The sequence below is a fragment of the Vidua macroura genome, chromosome 6 (assembly GCF_024509145.1).
Source record: "Vidua macroura isolate BioBank_ID:100142 chromosome 6, ASM2450914v1, whole genome shotgun sequence".
NCBI lineage: Eukaryota > Metazoa > Chordata > Aves > Passeriformes > Viduidae > Vidua > Vidua macroura.
The window spans coordinates 25,339,332-25,362,926 of record NC_071576.1 but is presented as its reverse complement, the minus strand read 5'-3'; the positions used below and the strand labels follow the sequence as shown (position 1 = coordinate 25,362,926).

General features: G+C 40.8%; 2 protein-coding genes across 5 annotated transcripts in view; one reads left to right on the top strand and one right to left on the bottom strand.

Moving 5' to 3' along the window:
• Positions 1 to 596: 596 nt before the first annotated feature.
• On the bottom strand, positions 597 to 22,604 carry LOC128808986 (uncharacterized). Its single transcript, XM_053980679.1, has 8 exons — positions 21,674 to 22,604; positions 10,807 to 10,928; positions 9,562 to 9,700; positions 8,603 to 8,724; positions 6,769 to 6,879; positions 3,393 to 3,499; positions 1,950 to 2,040; positions 597 to 807 (listed from the first exon to the last, which is right to left on the bottom strand). The coding sequence occupies exons 1-8, from the start codon at positions 22,602 to 22,604 to the stop codon at positions 691 to 693; spliced, it is 1,740 nt and encodes a 579-aa protein (XP_053836654.1). The 3' UTR covers positions 597 to 690.
• SRP54 (signal recognition particle 54) overlaps positions 22,174 to 23,595 on the top strand; it is a 15,643-nt gene continuing 14,221 nt past the window's right edge. The window contains exon 1 of one of the 4 annotated variants that reach the window (XM_053981652.1): positions 22,174 to 22,301. The gene's annotated coding sequence lies outside the window, so the exon portion shown is untranslated. The other 3 variants (XM_053981649.1, XM_053981650.1, XM_053981651.1) reach the window with 3 other exon arrangements.

Sequence of the window (23,595 nt, the reverse complement as noted above, 5' to 3'; positions counted from 1 at the left end):
ACCATCCAGAGAAGAAGTGCAGGAAAAGAGTTCCATCATCCTGGATTTGCTGTATTAATTCTCCATGGCTCCTCGGTGTCCTTCAGTATTTTATATTAATACCCACCTTAAGGACAACTAACTAAATGGATGAATGTGCCTCCTTCATAACATATGCCAGTAGATAATATGGTTATCAAGCAGGCTCTGGAAAGAAAACCTAAAAATTCCATAGGAGGAACACTAAAGATAATACTGTTAATAAATATTATTACTGATAAGAATAAATGGTTTATACCAAAATGAAACAGCACTACAGCTTTTATGTAACATTACGCTAAATGCAGTCTTATAATTCACATCAACAAGGATTCACTATTCTTAGGTTTGATATATTTAGCAAACATTGGCAGTGCACAATGCTACTGACCAAATGTTCTTTTAGCATTACTATGTAGATGCTCTTTTTAACATTTCTACAAAAAATAAACCATGAGGATATCTCCTAGTAAAAAGTCAAAATATCCTGTTGAGACAAAATGCCTCAGTAAGAAAATCTGTTTCAAAATACTCTTTTTCATTAAAAACCACATATATGACTCAAATTAACCACAATATGAATTTTGACCTGATTTATTCACACAAATCAATCCAAGTTCATTTTAGGCCCAAAATATAAATCATAAGGATACTAGTAAAATTTTCTGGGTACTAGAGAATCTTGTATAAATGTATCTGTTCAAGCGCTTCTCTGTCAATATCCTTCTCCATATACACATCATAGTTCAGCTGCACCTCTTCAACCCATTGACTGAGCTGTACATCTGCCTGAAACAATGAAAGCAGATCCTTAAGTCAACACCATGTTACAAAACAGCAGGAGTTTCAAGGTTAAGGAGTTTCAACATTAAGAAGGCAAGACATAATATGAGAGATTACTCATTCCAAATTATATGGCAATGATAAATTAATTTCTGGAAAAGCCATTTTAACTCAAATAGGAGATAATAAAGATAACTTTAAAAATTATCTCAGTCAATAGTCTAGATATTTTGTTAGCATATTACAACCACCTTTCTTTATGCATTTGTGTAAACCTCAAGCATCCTAATTCAAAGGGTGACATTCTGACAGATGTGCTGAGGGAGCAGCTAACAGTATCATGGAAGAATCCCAGGTATTTTCTTGTTTTACACCCAGGGAGTATTGTATTAAGGCTACAAAGAGCTTCTCAGTTGCTCTGTGACTACAGCCTGCTCCAAGAAAAGTTCAAATGACACCACTGCTGGTCTTGGGGCTGAGGATCTACTTCACCCATCAGCATACAGGCAACAAGTGATTCAATTTCTCTAAAACTAACTACTGCTGTGAGGAAGTCACTTTATACATAACCTTGTCATGTCTGATCAGTGATTTGTTTCTTAATTAAAGCTAGGCCACAAAATTTGACCAGGTATCACACACATGATCTGCTGATGACTGATGGCAGAACGGACAGAGAGTGGAGCGTGGCCCATCAGGAGCAGCACAGACATTCAACATCTTTGAAAGATGCACTGTCTTCATAGAGACATGAAAGATGTTTGCTTCCAACTGCAATTTAAAGCCATGTAACTGATTCAGGATGCCTGATGGTAGTCCCTTGGCTAGCTGGGAGACCACATCTCTCACTAATCTGTACTTCCAAAAGCTCATACTGCCATATTAATACACGTTAATACAATGATTCATGCAGCCTACTGATACAGGCTGGGATTTTCCTTTTCACACGAGGACAATCCAAGTACAGGAAGATGTGCTGGTGGTCAACCTCAAAACAGAAACCTGAGTCTTCCACCTTTTAATCTCTGCACAAAATTATATATCCTTCCTTACAGCAATACTGGCAAGCAGCTAACTTCAACTACAGAAATGCCACTTTGACAGAATATAACCAGGAGTGCCAGCTAAAACAGGCTGAAGGAACTTACCTGGAGCTTTGAAAGTGATTCCTCAAGACTTGGAACTGTCACTAATAAGGACCCACTTTTCCTTACATTACAAGCAATAAATTCCCAAGCTCTGAAACATATTTAAAGATAGGTGACCAGTTTTTTTTGAGAAAAAACACACATATTTGATATACAATGAATCTAACACTTGCACTTTATTGGCCAGAGGTAGACTAAGCTTAAAGACTTGCAATACATGCTTATCAGTCAATATCTAAGCAAATGTATTTGCAGGAATAAAACCAAGCTTTGTATTAAAAACACAGGGAATACGTGGTCTTACAATGTTAGATTTTGTAACTTTGTAATTCTCATACATACATGTGTATCATTTGGTATTGTCAAGACTTTCACTTCGAACAAGGATTAAACATTGACATTTGGCCTCTTCGGTTTGAAGAAAATCCAGTCCTGAAGTGCAGTCCTTTATTAAGCTTCACAACAAGCTGCTCTTTACATACTTCGTGTACAGTCGTGACAAAGTACTTCTCTTAAGACATTAGTAATCAGAGTATTTAAATATGGCCCCCAGCATTCCTTTTTTTTTTTTTTTTTATTTTGCAAGTAAGGTCATTTCTCACAGCATTCAGACTAAAAAGACTTTAATTTCCAGCGTTCTTCAAATGTCATTTGTCTTCATGCTACTAATACAACATTAAACCACTATTCTCAAGTTATGTCACAATCAAATGAATTCTCAGTCCTGTGCCTGGAAATATATTTCCTGGCATTTTGAAACATCCACTATCATTCTGTGCCTGTCTGGTTGGTATTATCACCTGGTATCCAGGGCAGCAGGGCAAGCCTTAGCTGAAACTGGTACAGAATTACATACTTGCCTGGGACCAAGTGGAGACACAGATACTCCTTTTTTCTGACTGCCCATTCTAAACTTAGGATGATCAAGTTATTTACACTTTAAATGGATACTGCTGGATTAGCAAAAGCTCATCTGTGAGAGCCTTGTACCTGAAAGAGAACCTTAGCCACATGTTTGTTTGCTACCACATCCTTACGAATATCCATTAGAAATATCATTCACAACTATGCTTTGTAGGCTGTATATATTAAACCTCTGACATCAATGAGTCAGTGACTCTTACTTCTGAAGATTAAACTCTATGCTGATACAGTAATTTCAGATTCTTTAGCAGCAAGATACTGCTTTAACATATCAGTGCAAGGATTCAAGCCAAGGTTTGGGTAAACAAAGCAACAGTGCTTGGTGGGTTTAACAATAAACAACTTCCAGAACACCTTAGCAGTTAAGTATAACAATTAGAAGTCAGCAGTATGAAACAATTTCCTTATATAAATTATGTATGTGCCTTCAAAAAGCACAACCTTAAGGTTTTCCATTATTCACAAGGTTACACACATATTGCCAAAGAAATAGGTAACTTGTTTGGACACAGAGCTTACCTGGCCTGTTCCTGTCTGTCAAGAAAATATTCAAAGACATTATTCATTACAACAACATCAGCCTGATGCAGAAGTGAGGGCTGAGTACAGATGTCTGCATGAACCACCTGAAGGAGAAAAATTTCCCAAGGCATAAATTAAGAGACAAATACAGCCTTTGAGAAGTCATGAAGCCTGTCAGCCTAATACAGCAGCTGCTACCACCCTTTTGAACCAGTCACAAAAACAGGCATTCCACTGGCTTCACAGTAGATAAAACTGACATTCACAACCATAATAACCTTTCAAAAATTAAAAAAAAAAATCAGATTTAACTCGTCTAATTAAAATACTCAATCCATTATGCTCAGTAAAATAAAGTACTTCTGAATTTTGATTTAGAACTGTGTGCCATAAAAGAGGAGATGATGTATGTGATGGCTGTTGCATTTCACTTCCCTGTATTTTATCACAAATGTCCAGTGATTTCAGGAAAGCAGTTAAGCTAGTTGAAGCTATTTTGAGGATAATAAAAGGCATCTCACAGGGTCAGTGGGTTACTGAAGGATTATAGCTAGAAAAGACACTGCAAACCCAGATTTGACAGCTGAATTCTCACAATGCATATTGGGACTGGGAATATTGTTGTAAAGGCAGGATGCTCGGTAGCACTGGAGGATCCTACTAAACAAGTCAGCACAAGAGGAGCTGTTTTGATTTCATCTACCTTCACCTATAAAAAGGATATTAGCACTTCATGTCATTTTTCAAAACAAGTGAGACAGGAGAATATGGATGCTCATTAACACTCTGATGTGTTTGATTTCCTCTTAAAGACAAAGAAATCTTATCAATCTGACTCAATGATCCATGTGGGTCCTTTTCAACTCAGGATATTCTATTATTATGCATCCTAAATCTGATGAGAAATGTAAATTGGAGTATCTTTTGAAGGAATTAGTAGTAGTCAGTATGGATTCACTGAAGTTAAGTCACATTTGACCAACCTGATTGAGTTCTGTGGTGAACCAACTACCTGGATGGATGAGGGGAGATCAGTGGATTTTGTCTATTTTGACTTCAGCAAGGCTCTCAACTCTGTTTCTCACAACATCCTCACAGGCAAACTCAGGGGGTGAGGGCTGGATGAGTGAGGACTGAGGACTAAGAACTGACTGAATGGCAGATCCCAGAGGGTCATAAACAGTGGCACAGGGTCTAGTTGGAGGCCTGTCACTACTGGTGTTGCCAAGGCCATAATGTTGTCCAGTATTGTTTGACCTATCCATGAATGACTTGGATGAAGGGGTGATGCCTCTTCAGCAAGTTCACTGATGACAGGAAGCTGGAAGGAGTGGCTGATACTATGGAGGGATGGGCAGAGAGGAACCTTCTAAAATTCAGCAAAGGCAAATGCAGGGTCCTACAGCTGGGAAAGAATAATCCCATGCATAGGATAGAATACTAATGGCAGTCCTAATAATTTAAACTACAATTCAGAAAGATGCTTAAACTACTGGAAGCTTTGAACATAAGTTGATGCTTTCTTGACTTGAATGATACTTAAGACTTGACCTAAAATTACTCTGCATTTACAGAGTAGGTGACCATACTGACCAAAGTGACCTAAGCTCCTCATTCTCCTCAAACATATCCTCATTCCTCTTGGGGAATCTGGGACCACATAAGCATGTCTGGCTGCACAATGAGCCAGACCCAGATACTGCTCTAGTCAAAATCCCAATTGCTGGGTTTGGATTCAGCTGAAATAGCTCTATGATCTGCTTGGCTGTGTGCCAGCACACTAGAGGAGGCAGCAACTGATTTTAAAACTGCCCTGTCATCCAGTGATGCCTTTCATGCATCACACACCAAGCCTTTCATGACTACAGACAATTTCTGAATTGAGGTCTCAAGTTTCCTAAGATTTGTTGAACTGTTTACTTTCCTCCCAGTAGCTAAATGTTTCCTCAAATGGCAAAGGATGCTGATCAACCTTCTCTGTACTTTAACAAACCAAGTGTTGACCAAAGAAACACAAGGTTCACTCAGAGATTTAGCCACTAAAGATACCATTTCACTTTGCTATCGTTTAGGAATATATTCTAATAAAAATTCAGAGTATCTTGAAAAAAACAATCTCTCTTTAAGAAGAGTCTCTAAAACATTTTTCAAACTTGTGTCATGAATTATGACCAGCATCTGGAGTCTCATAATTTTTCAACCTCATATGTACCTCTAGAGAGAATTCATTTGGGGGTGAAATAAAAATATAAGATTGAAATGTTCAAAGCAGTGAGATAACAGGAGTCACATGACTAAATTAGCATTTAATGAGACTCAAATAGCTAAGTCCTCCGGCACTGCTTTGAAAACCTATTATCTTATCTTTATGCTCCAAAATGAATACTTCAGCAGAATTACAAGGTGTGAAGAAAATACATAAAAGCTTATAATAAAAAATATACAGTGCTGAAAAGCATACTTATTGATCTCCAGCTCCACTGAATTAACTTGAGAGAGCTACTAACTGTACTTTCATCACAGTAAAGTGTTATAAACACAAAACATACGCAAAACCCAAAGATTATGGATTTGTGACTGAATTGAGCAACCCAGTGATACTGCTTACCCTGTGTTAAATATGTTTATTATTTCTTTCTAGGTTAAAATTGGGTTACCTTAATACCCAAGTAATTACCATACATAGTGTGACTCTATTCAAGAGCACATGCATACAACACAGGGTTAAAGCCAGTATTCTACTCAGTATATTCTACATACCAACTTTTGCTGGCAACAAAATAATGGCTCTGGTCCAGAAAGGAATTTTTTTTCCTCTTTAAAATATCAGTAGCTATTCCCATAATGAAACTAGAGAAATTATTCCCATACTGATAGCACTTTTGTTTGAAATCCATTTTGTTTGTGGAAGGTACACATACACTGATATTCTGTGAAAGGAAATACGGATAATTCTGTCTTTTAGGTATCCTTAGATGCAAATTTGCAAATCCTACAAACATTTTTCTGCTAACAAAAGTGAATCACTGACATTTACTTTTGTGTTTGTGACAGAAAATCTTTATACACTGAGTTTCATAGGAGTGGCAATGATGTCATTGATTTCACTGGGTGAACCCGCTAAGATTTATCTGTTTTGTGTGAGCCAGTGGGTAAGTCTAGTCAGGAAAAGGCTAAGTGATTAATATTTTGATAATTTCCCTCTTTCTCTGTGCTATAAGGTCTTTTTTTCCTAATGCAAAGTCTTTGTTTAGGATCAAAACAAGCAAAGGCAGAAACTTCTCAGAATGCTGATTTACCAGCCACTCACTTAAACCTGATACCTTGTACACAGTGCTTAAAAATACATAAACTAAAAGATGTATTTAGTTACCTTTATTCTGTCAATGAACTCATACTTTGTAATCATCATTTCTTGCAACTGGCAAAAGTCTGCATTCATTTCTACTCCATACAGCTGGGAAGCTGAGCTATAAAGATAACCCTACATTAGGAAAAGGAAATTTAGTAACTGTGATGCTTTTAAAACAAGTCCAAAATTTTCATTTAAAAAGAATAAAACACGAGTTAAGATTAAAGAAACATTTTAAAAGAGTGAGTTGAGAAATGTCTTTCAGTGGATGTGAACTTTTTTCAGAGCTAAGCTCCTGATTTGACAATTCCCTCTTAAGCCTCAAAAATTCTATTAAGAGATCCAAAATGACACATCAAAATAACAAGAAAAGGAAAGCTCCAAGTTCACTTCAACTGCAAAACAGATGGCAAATAGTCTAAGAAAGAAAAAAGGTGTACAAAACAAGTTATGAAAATAGTGTGAAGGAAAAAGACTCTACATGTCATTTTTGTTTCTTGGGAGAATTGAAGAAGAAAATATCAAGAGAAAAGAACAAAAACATGAGACATAACAGAGTCAAAATGAGTGAAAATGGAGGACAATATACCAATAATATAGTGGAATATTTTGATATCAAGTCTTTGTCAGCTCCTCTAAGTTACTGTATTACTGACATTTTCAGGTGCTTCATACAGGTACATGTGCAAAAAAAAGCTAAATTATGACTTAATATTAAGCCAAAAAATAGTTCCGTTTTGGACTAAGATTTTGGGAAGCTGTTGGAAATGTTAGAGGAAAAAAAAGTACAAATACTTGAGTGTACAGTGCCCTAATAAAGATACTGCTTTAAGTGCCACTATCTCCATTGAGCACAATAATTACACTTTGCCAACAATGTCAGAGACAAACAATGCTGAAGATACAGAATATCTGAGATCCACATGTATTACAACTTCATTATTAAGGTTTTCTGAAACCATTCAACTCAGAGAGTTGAAACCATTCAACCAGAGAGTAGAAAAGCAACCTGTGAAGTCACCCCTCCTCCAAGGCAAGACCATGTTACAAAGCAGAACTCTTTTTTGAAAGAGTGCTTTGAGAGTATCTTCTACTATAATAATACAAGCATTTAAATACTTCAAAACAAATTCAGCCTAGCCAAAATGTTACCATTTAAGGACCCGATGCTGCAAATATTTACAAATGGGAGTAACTCTTCTCATTTGAGTGATCCCAAAATTAGACTATTCAAATGAGTAAAATCACATGCTCAAGTGTTTGCAAGATTGAGCCCTAAACACACACTGACTTTTTTAAGAAAGTAGTAGTGTGTGTTTTGCATTGCTGTTGGCCATATGTTGTACCAGCCATGCCAAAAGCAATCAAAATTGCACTCAAGTTTCTCGATGAAGTATTTTATGTGCATTTTAAAATGCAGAGCAGGACAATATGTTTTTGGAGACAAATTCATATCAAAGTCTTCCTTTGTATATTTTAACATTTTATCAGCTTCATAAAGGAATTTAACATAACTAATCTATATATAGGCATGGTCAAGACATAAGAGGACAAACTTACTATGAAAGAGACATCAGGAACAAGCCAAAGAGCAGCATGTGTGACAGCAATATGCTATTCTTTTGGACAACAGACTTTTCCTCTCCATAAGCAAGATCATTTGTATTTTCTCTTGTGAGGAACAGAGGAAGAACTGAAATTGCTAGTAAACAGCACCTTACACTATTCAGAGAGTCAGATCAGAGGTGCCTCTCAGAATGACCCATCCAATATTGAGTAATAAGAGTAGGCAGTCAGAAAAGAGGGAAAATGTTTGTCACAGTAATAAAATATGAATTCCTGTGCTGGAAGTTACCGCAAATAGCACTGCACCAAGCCTGGAGCCAACGTCAACCACTACCTTTCCTGTCAGGTCAGGCAGTACATGTTGATAAAGAAACTTCAGTTCCATGAGGGAAAAGGAATGCGAAATAAACTCTGGGAAATAAGAACAGAACAAATGTGTTGGGTGGGCAGTACTAACTACTGTGTAATTAACCACTGAAATAATAACTTGAAGAATTATCTTCACTGAAAACTTTTGTGGTTTCTTGCCTGTACTAGTGCACTAGGGCAGGGTTCTCAGATCAGAGGTAATCAGCCAAGCAGCCTGTCCCAAGTCTGAGGATTCCTTGCCTTACATGGAGAATTTTGAAATCCTTCATGAAACTGAATTACCTTTTTCTGCACAGTAACATATGTTAAAGAATGCAAAACAAAGCAACTTGGAACTCTTTAACTGAAAAAGGAAACGTAGTAAAAACAATTTGTGCAAAACTTTTTATGGGCAGACATATTAATAGCTTTAATTTCAACTCCAAAGTTTCCATGAATGGAACATTCTCCATATAAACCATTCCTTCAATGGCTGTGCTCTACTGGCAACAGCACTGATCTGTACCACACCACACAGAAGCTTTAAGACAGATGGTGCTTTCTATTGCTTTTCAGCATGTGAGAGGAGACCCAGGCTACTGCATGGACTCTACAGTATTGTCTTCCTCTTGCATCTTCCTCTCCAGTGATACATGGCCTGCCTCTTACCGGCCCAGTTTTTGTGGGCAACAACTGTCACTCATACACTGCAAATTAATTCAACTTCCACGTGTAGGAGGCTCCTTCCATTGGTTTTATGGGAAATAATTCTGGCCTGTATATTGCAGCAGTCTGGACAAACTCCCCCATCAGCTGGATGTTGTCATGTCCAGCTGAGTCACTGCACAAACCAGTTTAGTTAAACTCAATTTTTTCTCTTGTTCCCGAAAGAACACTTACCTAAAGATGCAGTTTTGTATGAGCCACACTCTGTGCAGTAGCTCCTACTCATTTTCCCCTCCTCACATAATGAATCAACAACATCATCATCATAAAGGAATGCATCAACATGAATCATGGGCAGTGGATGCTGGTGTATCTGAGAAGACGAACAAAACCTTAGAAAGGCATAACCAAGTCTCTTAACTTCACTTACACTGTCACACATTAACTGTTCCACCATCCTACCTTTCCCAAAATCCCTGAGATCCATGTTTTTCCCTATGCAACAATTACCAAAAAAAAAAAAAAAAAAAAATTTAAACAACAGAAATCCTGCATGTAAATTGGGTCATCAAATTCCATTGAGAGAATCACCAGTAAGTGCTAGTCAAGAAAAAAGAGCAAGCTGGTTTTGATACCTGAGTAGGGAGCCCTATGTGAATTTTGTCTCTTTAGCGTTTGCTTGGCTATAGAGAACACACAGGGTAAAGAAAGCTTTTTCTCTTCTTTTAATGAGCAGAATGTAACTTAAATTTAGCAGAAAGGTCAATTCTGCTTCTCAGCCTCAAATGACTATTTTCAGCATTGTGCCTTATGCCTCTATCTAGAAGCACCCCTGATTAACATGGGTGTCACTTTCAATCAAAAGTATACCAGTTGGGATGCTTGCCTTCTCATCATTTCAAGGGGCATAATCTTCATCCTCCTACTCATCTTTCCTCCATTTTCCAGGCTTGCTGCATGTGGCCAATCTACTTTTCCCACTGAAGAGCCACACACCACTTTTCTGGGAAATGCATTAACTTTCCTTGTATACTGGCAGGTCAAGTAGGAAAGGTACACTCTTCTCCCACAGGAGGAGGACTCACAGCCCACCTTTTTCTGAGCCATGAGAATCTGAAAAGAGCTGGATATCATCTCTGGGCTGCCCACATTATGGCAACAGCAAAACACTGGCCCTGTGTTCCTGCTGTCTTTAAGGGGGCTGTTAGAATCTATTATGGAGCTAGCATTGAAGAATCACTGTGACAGGTGCCATACCACACATAATGAAAGCTATCCCAAATAACATACGATCAAAGTATTTAAAACTATGAAGCAACTTTCTTGGAGTCATGAAAAAATAGAGCAACAGACCTGAGAACCGAACTGAGATTTCCTGTACTTCAATCCATGTTCATTCTCTATTATGAACTACTGCTAAAAATACTACCAGAATAAATGATGTGGTTCAGCAAAAGCAGACCATAACAATTAGCTTACTTTCTGAACAGCTTGATGTTCCGAAGTAAACATTGCCTCGATGGGTAAACGATTCCGCAAATCTTCAGCAATATTTCTGAGCACAACATCATTGTTACTCACCACAAGCTCATCAAAGTCATCTATAAATCAAGAAAAACAAAAACCCAAGAACAGTCATATGCAGATCATGTGGACTAACTGATGACCAATACAATACAGTTGCAAAACATAAACAACACCAGATGGATAAGGCTTTTTATTCGTATGCATTTTTCAGCCTTTGTTAGCTTTTCCAGCCAATGACAGACTTGGATTGTAATAACTTTGCCACATAAAATAAATGCACTGCTTTTCTGAAATCTCAAATTATTTTCATATTTATAAATTTATAACTCACATATGATGGTCTGGGCTGCCACCAAAGTGATATTGTTTCAGTTTAAGATATAAAAAACATCAAAGATGTTTTTGAACTATTGGAGAAATTACAAAACTCAATAGTTGCCTGAATGCAGGCTTTTTTTTTTTTAATACAAGTTTCTTTTTATACGTATGATCTTTCTAATAAACTTACAAAAAAATTGGGGATAATGCACAGTTCAACAGTTCAACTCACAATACATTTTATATTACCTAAACTATCAAAATATTTCAAATGAGAAGGAAAATAGGAACGGATGTAAACTAATACATTTTTGCAAAGCCACAGTGTAAATCTTTGCTATTTTTCCAGGATATTCCTGCATTACTTTAGCATATTTTTTTAGAAGACATCTAGAAAAAAGATTCAGAAGGAAACTATGTGAAGACACTAATCCTTTCTTCTTCCAAGGTTCAATCAACAGTAAGTGTCATCACTTCTTCAAACTGCTCTTGTAAAAATGACTATTCATGCTCAGGACTCTACAACCACCCTTAGCCATCTATTCCAGTGCTTGACTACCCTTAATTTTAGAAAGGAAAACCCTTCTTAATTACTGATTTAGATGTCCTCTGCCACTACTTAGTATTTTCTGCCCCACTCACAAAGGAAAGAGAAAACTTTGTTCCTTTCCAGTATATAGTAACTATTTACTTCCCTGAAGACTTATCACATCTCCTTTCCAAAAAAAGACCAATATTTGCCTATCCAGACCTTCCCCTTTTTTTTTTTTTTTTCCTAGTGTGTGAGGGTTCTCAACACTTCCCTTTGGATCTCCTGGACTCTCTCATCCTTTCTGACCTGCAGTATTGAGAACCAGACACTCCAGCTAAAGGTTTACTTGCTCTTACCAGAGTTTTCACATCTTGCAGCCAACATCCTCCTTATATCCCCCAATTTCATGTTAAGAGTATGATGTTCCTAACTGGCATTCAGCACAAGATCTCTGTATACCTGTACTCTGTTTTTTTCTTGTTATGTTTTTCTCAAAAGAAGGACTAGATGAAATTCCTTTTTGTCTGGATATCTCACTGCTTTGAGGATGCTGAACTGGTTCTAAACAAAGGCACGTGTCAGGTCAAAGCTACAAACCTGTAAAAGACAACCACCACCACCAAAAAGCAACCACTAATCTAATTCTGATTAATCTAATCCTGAAAAAAAATATACCAAACCCATCTATTACGTCTCATCTAAAACCAGACATGTATGTCCCCTCTTCTCCACCCCTTCTGGTTTGCTCCTTTTTTATTTAGACTGCCAACATGTTGGGCAGTGACTGTGCTTTTTACATGTACATGCATCACTCACAAAAAGAAAATCTGACCGCTTTTACAGGTGTTTTAAAAAAGGCAATGTTTGTTAGCATTGCTGTTCCAGGTGGGAACATTAGTACAGAAAAGCTTGATGGCAAACAGGTTCAAAATAAATCTACAGAACATACTACAAGTTTCTCTATGCTAATATATTTAATCTTTCCTGTGGGTCACGGGAAATGCTAGAAAGAGTGAGAAATTTTAAGGCTAGTATAGGAATCAGAAACCTGCAAAACTTTAAACTATGAAATGCTTCTGAAATGGTTTTTACTTAAGCAGTGTAGTGAGAACAATATGATTAAAGAAACCATCATTCATTGGTGCAAAAGGCTCTCTTCTTTAGACTGCAAATATAAATGGTTCTTTCAACACATCTGAAAATGGACCCAAACAGATAATCCTGAATCCCCTGTAGTAAGCAGCAGAAACTTTAAATTATCTGTAGTCCCCTAAGATATGTTTGGTTTATCATTTATTAAATGTACAGTAGTAATGCTCCAAGGCCCTGTTGGGCCATTACCGTTGGTGGTTGTTATACTTCAGGAAGGCAATTCACTGCTCCAAAGTGCTTACAGTTAGGTTCTCCAGGACTTTAGCTCCTAAAGAGATGCACACTTTGCAGCGAGGAACACAGCAGAGGCAGCAGCTGCAACAGCATAAACACCAACACAACAGGTGCAATGCAGCAGCTCTAGTTTGTCAGCATGTTAATTTGAAACCTCTAATGAGCACCCATCCTGTTAAACTCACAGCCCATCTAACAATTTGCAGATTTGTTATGAACATCCCAGAAGCACAGTGATTTTTCCAACCAGCTCAGGAAGGATTTCTATGGATGTGACACAGCACAGAAGTAAACCCAGATATCATGGGAAGGGAAGGTGGGCAAATCTAACTGTGGCTTAACTGAGACCATCAGCACCACAACATGCCCTCAAGAGTGCCAAGGCACCAGTTTGCTGAAGCAGATAACATCTGAGGGAGCAAGGGGAAAAACCGTGCTACAGACAGAACAAGAGAGTAGAAAGCTGATATTAGCAGCTGAACAGATCTGTGCCTGTGGGCAATAAGCCTCTACATCTGGCACTCGCTTTAAAACAATACTATTACTATGCAAGAGAGCTCATCCAGCTGTTATAGTGCCTGTTAAGCGTATCAAATTCATATATAGCATTTAATGAAATGCAGGAAGTGTTCCTAGACCACCAGGCCAGCCACATCACACCGCAAATACAGAACTTCAGCTCTCTTCCTCCCAGATCTAGTGCGTCAACAGGATCTGCTCCCTCATGGCCTGGGTGACCTTTCCTGGCCAACATTAGTGACGGATAGCTCTTCAGACTATTCAGTGTTCCAGCTCCACAGAAGAGAAACACACACCTTCAGTGGGACACAGGCAGCACATCCATCTTCCTCTAACCCAGAATATCCCTGCCCTGAGTTCAGTCTGTGCAGTACCTTTCACAACACTGACCACCTTGCATAGGGCCCTCTGATCTCTCCTTGCGAAACAAAGTATGACACACACAAGTTCTTGTATGCTCTGTACGAAACAAGTCCTAAGGACAACACATATGCAGCTCAAAGAAAAAACTGTTGAAACACTGACCCTGAAAAATAAATGACAAATGGAAATGCTCCTTTCTAACTATCAGTTAATACTCTAAAGCACAATACGCAGGAACAAAAAAGGAGAAGGAGGTCTGAACAGACTTCATCCGACATGACAAAATGGCAGCTGGAGCAGAAGCTGTGTGTGCAGCACTCCACACCTGTGTGTATAGTCTGTGACTGAACTCTGACACGGAGAGTCGACTCCTTCCTGTCAAAGCAAGAAACGGCAACAGCTACCACAGTAACTCATTTACTTTTGCAGTATGTAAATATTTGTAGATTGCCATCAAGTAGGAAACACCAGTGCCAAATATGAAAATAAGCATCTCTGCTGGTACAGTTTTATCAACTCCACTCTCATGTTTAACAAATTGTTCGCTCTTGAGAATCTCAGCATCGCATTAAAAGGAATCTTCAAAAAAGAAACAAAAATAGAAAACTATTTTATATATCATTTTAGTTCCTGTTACATACATGAAATGTATACAACATGAAATGGAGAATGTGCAAGCCAACCTGTGTTCATTGAACAGAAAACTAACCAGGAAAGAAACATACAGTTCATGAAACACTGCAAGATGAATCACAATCATTTGTTTATGGAGGAAGTCTGAGTGCGTAGTGTTTGTATTTTACTTCAAAAACCGGTTCCACTGGATTTACTCAACACGCATTTATAAAATTTAATTAACACGTTGCAAAAAGCCTCATTATCACCCTGGTGCTAGTCAGCCTTTCTACAGAAGCTAAGAAAACATCACAAAGCCTCATATCAGATAGAGAGCACCGCTACACCAACATCTGAACACCCTGGCACTGCAAAATACAGGACTGAAGACAAAGCAATGTGCGATTTCCATGTGACAACAGAAGATTACATGTCACTGAAGGAGAGGAAAGAAGAGGCTTTGGCAAAAGCAACTATAGCAGCAAGCACCTTATGGTCTTCTAGATATATACTCTGACTCACTAAAGACAAAAGCAAATATTAACAGCCGTGTTACTTAATATGAGGTTAATTTGGTAATTCAGCATGTTTTAATAATACTGGACAACCAAGTCAAGGAAGAATCACTATAACCCTAAAACTTTAGTATTGTCCTTTTTGGCTAAACAATTGGAGAAGCAATATGTGACATCAGTATACCAAGTACGTCAAGAACTCTAACTAATATTTCTGTCCCAAAGCATACATAGTTATTGGTAGAAAGTGGCTTTTTCCAACAGAAATATAACTAGAGTTTATTTTATTAGTTTAAGTATTTTACATTGGTTAATTGAAAGAAGCTTTGAAGTTAAATTTTAAACAAGGTAAGTCTCATACCTGTTTTACAATCGCTAGTTTTCCCCACCATTATTACGTTTCAATGACTAACAACTTAGAAGTATCCTTGGTATCCTTGAGACCTCTCTCACACCAGTATCACTTGTCACAATAAAAGAAATTAATGCCAATTCACTAAGTTGATGATTCATCCAATTATAGGTAACATCCCATTTTAGTTTATCAAACAGAATAGTGGAAAAGATTTTTGGTATGGTATCATTTTAACAAATAAATGTTAATGTGAAAATGCAATGCTATTTTTATCTCTTCTGAAAGGATATTTTACTTGGATAAATCACTTCTACGAATTTGGATATGAAGCCTTGTACTAAATTACTTTTTCATATACACACAAACACAAAAACACATACTATACTTGTCCCATTGCAGAAACACATTTTCATCCTCTTTAAAGATATTCATTCCACTTTACTTCCATCTGTAGACTGAAAGGAAATATTTAAAGAATCGGGTTTTTTCTTACTCTGTTTCCTCTTCTTGTCTTGTGAAAATTATCATCTGATAACTTTACCTATTGGAAAACATGCTAATTCCTTGATAATAAAGTACATGATAGAAAATGCTGGACACACTTGGTCTGCTCCTAAGAGTATGATGAGAAATTTCTTCTCTGTATTCAGAACACTGTACTAAAGCAGCACATCCTCCATAATCAGGTTAATTTTTCAGATACTCTTCCCTCACTGCCTGTTAAAAGCCTGAATTTACAGCACTGACTGCCCTCAACTTTCAAGTCACAAGACTAAATTGAACACCAACCTCTTAAAAAGCTGGTTTGCTCCCGGTACAAGTGAATCCACAAAAAAATTAATTTGTACTTCATTATATGTTGTTTATCCTTAAATTAGAAAATTTGCAATGATTATTATTCAATTTCTATTTTGAGTGATACTCTTGATATTGAATAATTTGAGTACTGTAGGAACAATCAGCAATTCAGACCAGTATATCACTTTGAAATCTCAGCTTCATATTTAAGTTTCTCAGGAAATGCATAGATTGGAAAAAGTTTGTAGGAGGGTTTTATTACACTGTTACATGAACTGAAAAAAAAAACTTAGAAGTCAGTATCACAACAGTAGGTTTTAGCCCTGATGGAAAAATATTTCAATCTTAGACCTAATGATAGAACACAAGAAGCATAAAGGGTCTTATCTGTGCTTCACTGACATTGACTGAGAGACAGGCTGTGTAATCTGCATTTAAACGCTAAGTACAGCAAAAGCATTCAGTAGTTGCCAGTAGGTAGAGTGGTTTGGTGACTTCAATCTCAAACTCAAGATTCAGATTCCTGTATTTACTTCCCCTGATTCCTGTGTTGCTGCTCATGTAAACAGATAGCTCGGTCAATTCACTGGTTATCTCCTCCAGCATTCATTCTTACCAAATGCAACCTTTTCTGCTACTGAAAATTTTAGAAATCTGGGCAGTGGAGGTTCACGTGGGAATATGCCCCAGCTATACATCAAATGCTGGGACCCAGCTGAGGGGGATCGTCGGGGAGGGTTTCCCCAAGTGGTTTGAATTAGCTCTTGGGCTTCACCCAGGTTTTCTTAGCCGGAACTTCTGGAACATGGTTATTGCAAAAGGATATTAAAGCATTAATCATCCTATTATAAAAAAGTTAAGACACCAAATGTTCCTGTTCTTTTTCCCAACTCTTACTATTTAATTTTCTTTAAGATCTAAGACAAACTCAAAAGAAAAGCTGGAATGCAAGTCACCGTGAAATGACGTACATTTCACTGCAGTGTGTGGGAAGGGCTGGCTGATTGTGAAACAGCCAAGCAGTGTTGCTAAGCAGCTGCTTTAAAACAGTAACATCTTCTTCCATCACACATAAAGATGCAGAATTTCTAAAATTCTCAGAACAAAAAAACCCACATTCATAAGAAAAAAAAAAATAGAAAAAACGAATAGAAACTTTCATTCACTTACTTCCTGTAATTGCTAAGGAAGATTAGTCAAAAATCATTGGAGTGAGAACATGTTCAATGTTCTTTCAGTTCAAAATATGTAAGGCTTTAGTTTAGGTAAGATAACTCGCTTTACTATAAATCAATTTGTATCTTCCATGGAAGTTTGTCAGTAACATTTCATACCTTCAGTGTGTGAGTCAGAAAACACCAACTAAGTTACAGTAATAAATAATCTTTGCAACAACACTAACCCTAAAGGTCAACCACCTTATGCAGGACTTTACTCTAAGGATGCATGTATACACTTTAATTCAGAGAGAGCTGAGAAGAAGGAAAAAGCCTGACTCCAGCTAACGCTGGAATCATGCCCAGTTCTCCTCAGCTGGAGGTAAAAGTATAAGCTCAATATCTTGACAGAAATAGGAATGGCATACAGGAGGAGAAGGCAGGGAACTGACATCCCACAGAAAAACAGTTTGTCTGTGGGGATACCATTTTTGTTTCCATTTATCCTATCCTAGTTTTCATTCAGAATATCATCTCCCCATCCCTAACACTTTTTTTTCCTTTTGTTCATCAGAGCTTTGTTTCTTTCCTACATTTGTATCACCAAAGACTAGGCTTTTATTTCTGTGTGGCACAGAGATTTGGTAACTTTTTACATCTCCCATAAAACAATCCTCTTTATGCATAGAGAGAACACCACATTCCCTAGCTGTATTCAGGGTACAGCAGCAGAAACATCTACCAGCTCCTCCCTATCCTCTGTCCAAGCACTATTAACTATCACAGGGCTATCTAGGTATTAAAATGGGCAGTATAATTGTTCAAATGCAACAATTCTGAGGGGGAAAAGAAAAAAGCCACATTAAAAGTTACTGCCAGTATGCAGCCACAGAAGCAGCTCAGAGAAACAATACTAAGAGAAGCATCATCAAGAGTGCTATGCTGAGGACATCACACAAAATATTTGCATCTCTGAGGAAAATGCAAAAAAGCTAAAGGAATGTGACCTGCAGGACAAATGCTTCTGCTCACTTACTGTCCAATGCTGCAAGAGAATAAAACCAGTAAGGTACAGATACTGATCTTGTACTCTAGTCCTGTACTCATCAGGGTGAAAGCTAGAAATAAAGCAGGACATAGCCATTCAGACAAAGGAGATTAGAAAAACAGAAACAGATTAATGACCCAAAGAGGTAGTGAAACATATCTTGATTGTTTAACAATTAGAAGTTTTTACACATAGGCATAAATCTTTCTAATTTCCACTCTTTTACCACATATCTACTTGTAAACATATGTTTGTTAGAGTGGGAGACTGCAGCACCTCGAGAGAGCGCAAGAACTGGGTAAACATTGATATTTTTCCACTGGCAACTTCTACAAGCATTAGCATGAGGCCAAATTCTACAGGCTCTAAATGTCCCCACAAATGTGGCAATCAGGGAAATAAGATTAGCCTAAGTCACACATTCTAAATGACACACCTTGGAACCAATATGTTTGCCTATAGTTCTATACTGCATCAGCACTTCACAAAATACAATCACAAAATCTAAGCAAATGCCAAGGATGCAGATGACTAAAGTACAACTTGATTTCTCAGAATATTAATTAATAGCATCCAGTCAGGATATTAACAATGAGCATTTTTTGGAAAGAGAAAATTAGCATAAAATATTGTCAGAGCACAAGCCTGTAATCCTAAATCAATAAAGATTCCGAAGATGGCCTGACAAAGAGACTACAGAGATGAAATTATATTCATTACTTCAGCTGCTTGATCCTGATTGCCCTGTCCACTCTATTCTCTGATCTGCAGCATATGAACTGAAAAGCCATTGAACGGCAACTGTAAAGCTAATTATGTTTAAAGATGATGCACATAGTGAAGCAGCAGCAATCATTATTGATGCAAACAGTAAAAAAATAGAAGGACACAGATTGCTCAGATGTACCACACACAAAGTAGTTCAAAATTTGGAACCTAATCTACTCTTTAGGTTGTATCTTAATTATGAAGAGCAAATATAAGGCAAGAACGTATGTATCCTTTCATTCAAAGACCTAGGCAAAAAGCTAGATCATTAAAATTCAGAAAAAATATTTGAGAGATCATAATCTAATAAAGGCTAGTAACCACAGCATATTATCTTTCACAGAAACCATCCATGGTAAGTTTTGGAAGCTGTAACATAAAAAAAAAAAATTAAAATATATTCACTGACAAAGGATTTTGGAGTCTACATAAACTATGCTAAAACACTGGGTGAAAATTCCTATGGCAGAAGTAAAACATGATCATAGAATTGAAAGAGAGAAAATAGTAAGTATTAGTTTCCTAACTGAAAAAGTTCAGCATTTTCAAGTTTCACTAGTAAGCTCCCATGTGCTTTACTATATTTGTAAAGGGGTCAGGAAGCTGAGAAAGCCATATATGCACACCACATGAACTAATACAGTGCATGGGAGCTGTGGTGATTTATGTTAAGTGAATAATCAATATGAATGACTGCATGTGAAATTCAATGAGATTTTCTATATTAGAGCATATGCAATAGAAGAAAACCATTTCTAACAAGATTTTTTACAGTAACTCAAGCATTGTTTAGGAAGTGTCCAGACAAGACCTCAAAAATGGAAGGATGCAGTATTGCTTACAGCAGATTGCTCTAGCATTATGTCTATACACATATGCAGACATATGCATGTGTAGATATATACATGCACATATGTACATGTACATACACACACAGAAAAAACAATGTTTAATTGCGATTAACACTAACTACTTCCATCAAAATTGAACCTTCGAGTTCTAGGGAGGCCCGTTCTCTGCTCTAGTCATGAAGGCTGGCTCCCAGATGCTCTGCAACATTTGGAAATGTCTCTCCTAAGAAAGAACCCGTTTGGGTGGGAGGGCTGCATGCCTGTCATGGACAGTAAAGGCTGTTCCCAGCTGGTTCTCTTCCCATAAATCCAGCAGAGGGCCTGCTCCACCTCAGAAGGATCTGTCCTGTCTCTCCATCTGAGTGACTGTGGGAGCCACAAACCACAGGGCAACAGCGAGTGAGTTTGCAGCTCCAAGTACCGAGACAGCTGGACAACTTCTTGGTGTCAGAGCTGGCCTTTGTGCCACAGTCCCTGTGAGTTGGCTTAGGAAGTTGTTTTCAGCCTAAAGTGGACATGCTGGAGCAAAGATCCAAACAAGATGTATAACCCAAGCACAGCAGGGCATGACTTGGGGAAGTACTGCATGGTATGATGAATTTCTCCTAACACATGATCATCAGGGTAGGTTTATCATCCCAGGAGACACTCATTAATAAACAGGACACACATACTGGATGCTTGAGACTGGGTCACAAGATTGGAGGAGTCTTTCAGAATCCTAACTGCAATGGAAAAATGCACATGAGACTAAGCAGCGTTTAGACTTTATTCAGCGTGGCACTATGCGACTACAGCTTTAATGCACTGCCTATGTTGAGGTTTTCCGTGTCATCCTTTGGGTTCAGCTGCAAATTTACAGCTTCTGCACTGACCCATATTTCTTTTCTTCATCTGCCACAAAATGCTTGACTCCAGCACGCTGATGAAATTACATCCAAGCATAAACAAGGGAGTAAACAGAAAGCTATATTAACTTAAGGTGACATCAAGTACGGAAAGCAGCGTTTGTAAATTAGCTCAAATCGCTATTTCCGAGCTTCTGAAAGGCTGCTGTGAACACGTGCGAAGCCTAACAAAACAAGCCTAACACCCAAAGCCGTCTCGGCGCGGCAGGAGCAGGCCGGCTCCGCTCGACCTGTGCCGCCGCGGGGTTTCAGGGTCACCCCGCAGCCCGTCCTGCTCCGCTGCCGGGCGCGCCCGCGCCGCGACACCGCCGGCCCCTGGCACGGCACCCGTGTCACGGCGCGCCAGCCCCTGACGGGCGAACGCGGACCGGCCCCGGCGCGGCCGCCCCGGATCGGAGCCGGGCAGGGCGGGCGGCACCGGCAGCGCTCTACTCCAGCCTCGCCGAGCGCCGCAGCCCGGCTGAGCCGCCGGGCCCGTACCCGCCGGTACCCTGAGAGCCGCGTGCCCCCGGAAGGGGGCGGCGACCCGGCCCGGGCACGCTGCCCCTCGCCCGGGGTCCGCTCCCCCCTCCCCCGGCCCTGGCTCCCGCACGGCGCCCTGGGCCCGATCCGCCGGCGGGGCCGAGGGGGTGCGGGCCGAGCCGGGGACGCGGCGCGGTGCGGGCGCGGCCCCGCGCGGCGCTTACGGGAGTTGCGCATCCAGTGCAGCAGGCGCGGCAGGTCGGCGGCGCGCGTGCCCCGCACGGCCGCCAGCACCGCGCGCCGCGCCGCCTCCAGCTCCATCGCGCCGCCGCCGCGGGGGGGGCGCCACGCGCGCCGCCTCACGCACGTGCGCGCCGCGGGAGAAGCGCCGCCCTCCCACCCGCTGCCGCACGTGCGCATGCGGGAGGGCGGCACCGGCCGGAAGGGGCCCTTTACGCACGCTCGGCCCCGCCCTTCGGCGCCCTCTCCCGGCGCGTGCTCGCGCCGCCGCTTGGCGCCGCGCCCGGCCCCTCCCGCCGCGGACGGCGCGGCCGCGGGGGAGGAGCTCCGCTCTCCCTGCCCCGCCTTAAGGTGGCGCGGAGCAATTCCCGCCTGTGCCGCGCCGGGTGCGGACGGGACGTATACACGCTGCCTCCTTAACGACGCAGCGGGCTCGCGCACGTCCCGGAAACGGAAGCCAACGGGGGCCTGTGGGGCGACGGCCAGTGCTGACGTTTCCCTGGTCGGCGGCGGCCGCGCTCCTCGCGCCTCCAGCGGAGTCTCGCTGGGCGGCCTCGCCCCGGCGGGCTGGGCTGGGCACGGCTCCGCCGCGGGCTCCGCGCCGCGCTCCCGGTGAGTGTTCGCGCTGCCGCCGTCGCTGCTCCGTAAGCGGGACCGCGACCCTTGGCCGCTTTTAGTGACGTGGAGGGGTCCCGGCCCAGTCCCGGCGGGGAAGGAGGAGGTACCGGTGCTTGCCGACCCCGGCGATAGGCGGCGGTCTGTCCTCCGGCAGCCGGGGCCGGGCAGGGCCCTCGGTTCGCGGGAGCAGTTCTGGGCCTCCCGGACCCAGCCGCTGCCGTCCGCAGCACCGGGACGGGACTCGCCCAGCCGCTGTCCCCCCGCTGTCCTGGGCAAAGGTAGCGGCCGGGAACACATCCTGGGCTCTGCCCTCATCATTTTTCACGTGAAAACGAGCGCATTGGGCCATAAGCGAGACAGCCGTTCCCTGCTGCTGCCTTGGGGGCGCCTTCCCGACGCCAGCCGGGTAATTTTAGAAGGTGGAAACTCATAAGCTGAGGTTGAGCGTAGCTGCAGTAGCTCAAGGCATTCCCAGCTATGAAACAGCCACTTCTCTGTTCCAGTGTTAGACTTGCAGTTGGTCTTAATCCATGTATGTGTACATGTAGTACAAGCTTATTTTACATTTTTTAAATATTTGTTTTGCTTGTTATCTTTTATAATAGTGGCTGTCTTTTAAAGCAGCTATTTCAACTGCTGTTACCTGTTAAGCCTATATTTTTTTCAAAACCCTGTACGTTAGAGTATTGCTAGTTCAGCTAGACGGATTTGGTTGGAGATTTATGCTGGGGGGTGAGCAGTCTGTCTCAGAGCTGCTGGTTTGCTATGGCATAGTAAGACATCCGCTATTTCTGCCGGCCCTTTGTCCCTGGAATGCCCGTTTATGGCTGGAGCACAGAGCTCTTGGGACTGCAGCAGCACGATGACCTGGGAGCTCAGTGTGGAGGTGCCCAGGCTGCTGCTGTGCAGGGGACCCAGACGGCGCAGAGCTCGTGGCCGTGCTCAGCCCGAGCCCTGCTCCAGGCAGCCCGGAGGTGTCCTGGGGCCCTGCCGGGTTTAGCCCTGCTCAGTGTGTTTGTGGCTGCTGCGTTCAGGGGAAACTCTCCAGAACTACGGCTGCTCAGCACACCCGCGTTCTGCAGTGCAGTTACAGCTAATGCCCTTCTGGCTATCTGCCAACCCAAGCTGGCTACCTGCTAAAACACCTTGTGTGTCTCTCAACTTGGATGGACTGTGTCACACGTTCTGTTAATTTCTGTACTTGACAGCCCTTAGAAAGTCTGATGACTTACGATTTCTTAATGTGCTAGTAAGAGCAGTTTATATGAAAATGCTTAAACTCCTCTCC

Excerpts from the sequence above, each read along its gene's own strand:
- LOC128808986 (XM_053980679.1), bottom strand. The coding sequence starts at position 22,604 with ATGTGTTCCCGGCCGCTACCTTTGCCCAGGACAGCGGGGGGACAGCGG. Across the intron at positions 9,701-10,806 it reads AACATCAAGCTGTTCAGAAA|ATACACCAGCATCCACTGCC; the intron begins GTAAGCTAATTG and ends TCGTCTTCTCAG. Across the intron at positions 808-1,949 it reads AATCACTTTCAAAGCTCCAG|GCAGATGTACAGCTCAGTCA; the intron begins GTAAGTTCCTTC and ends TCATTGTTTCAG.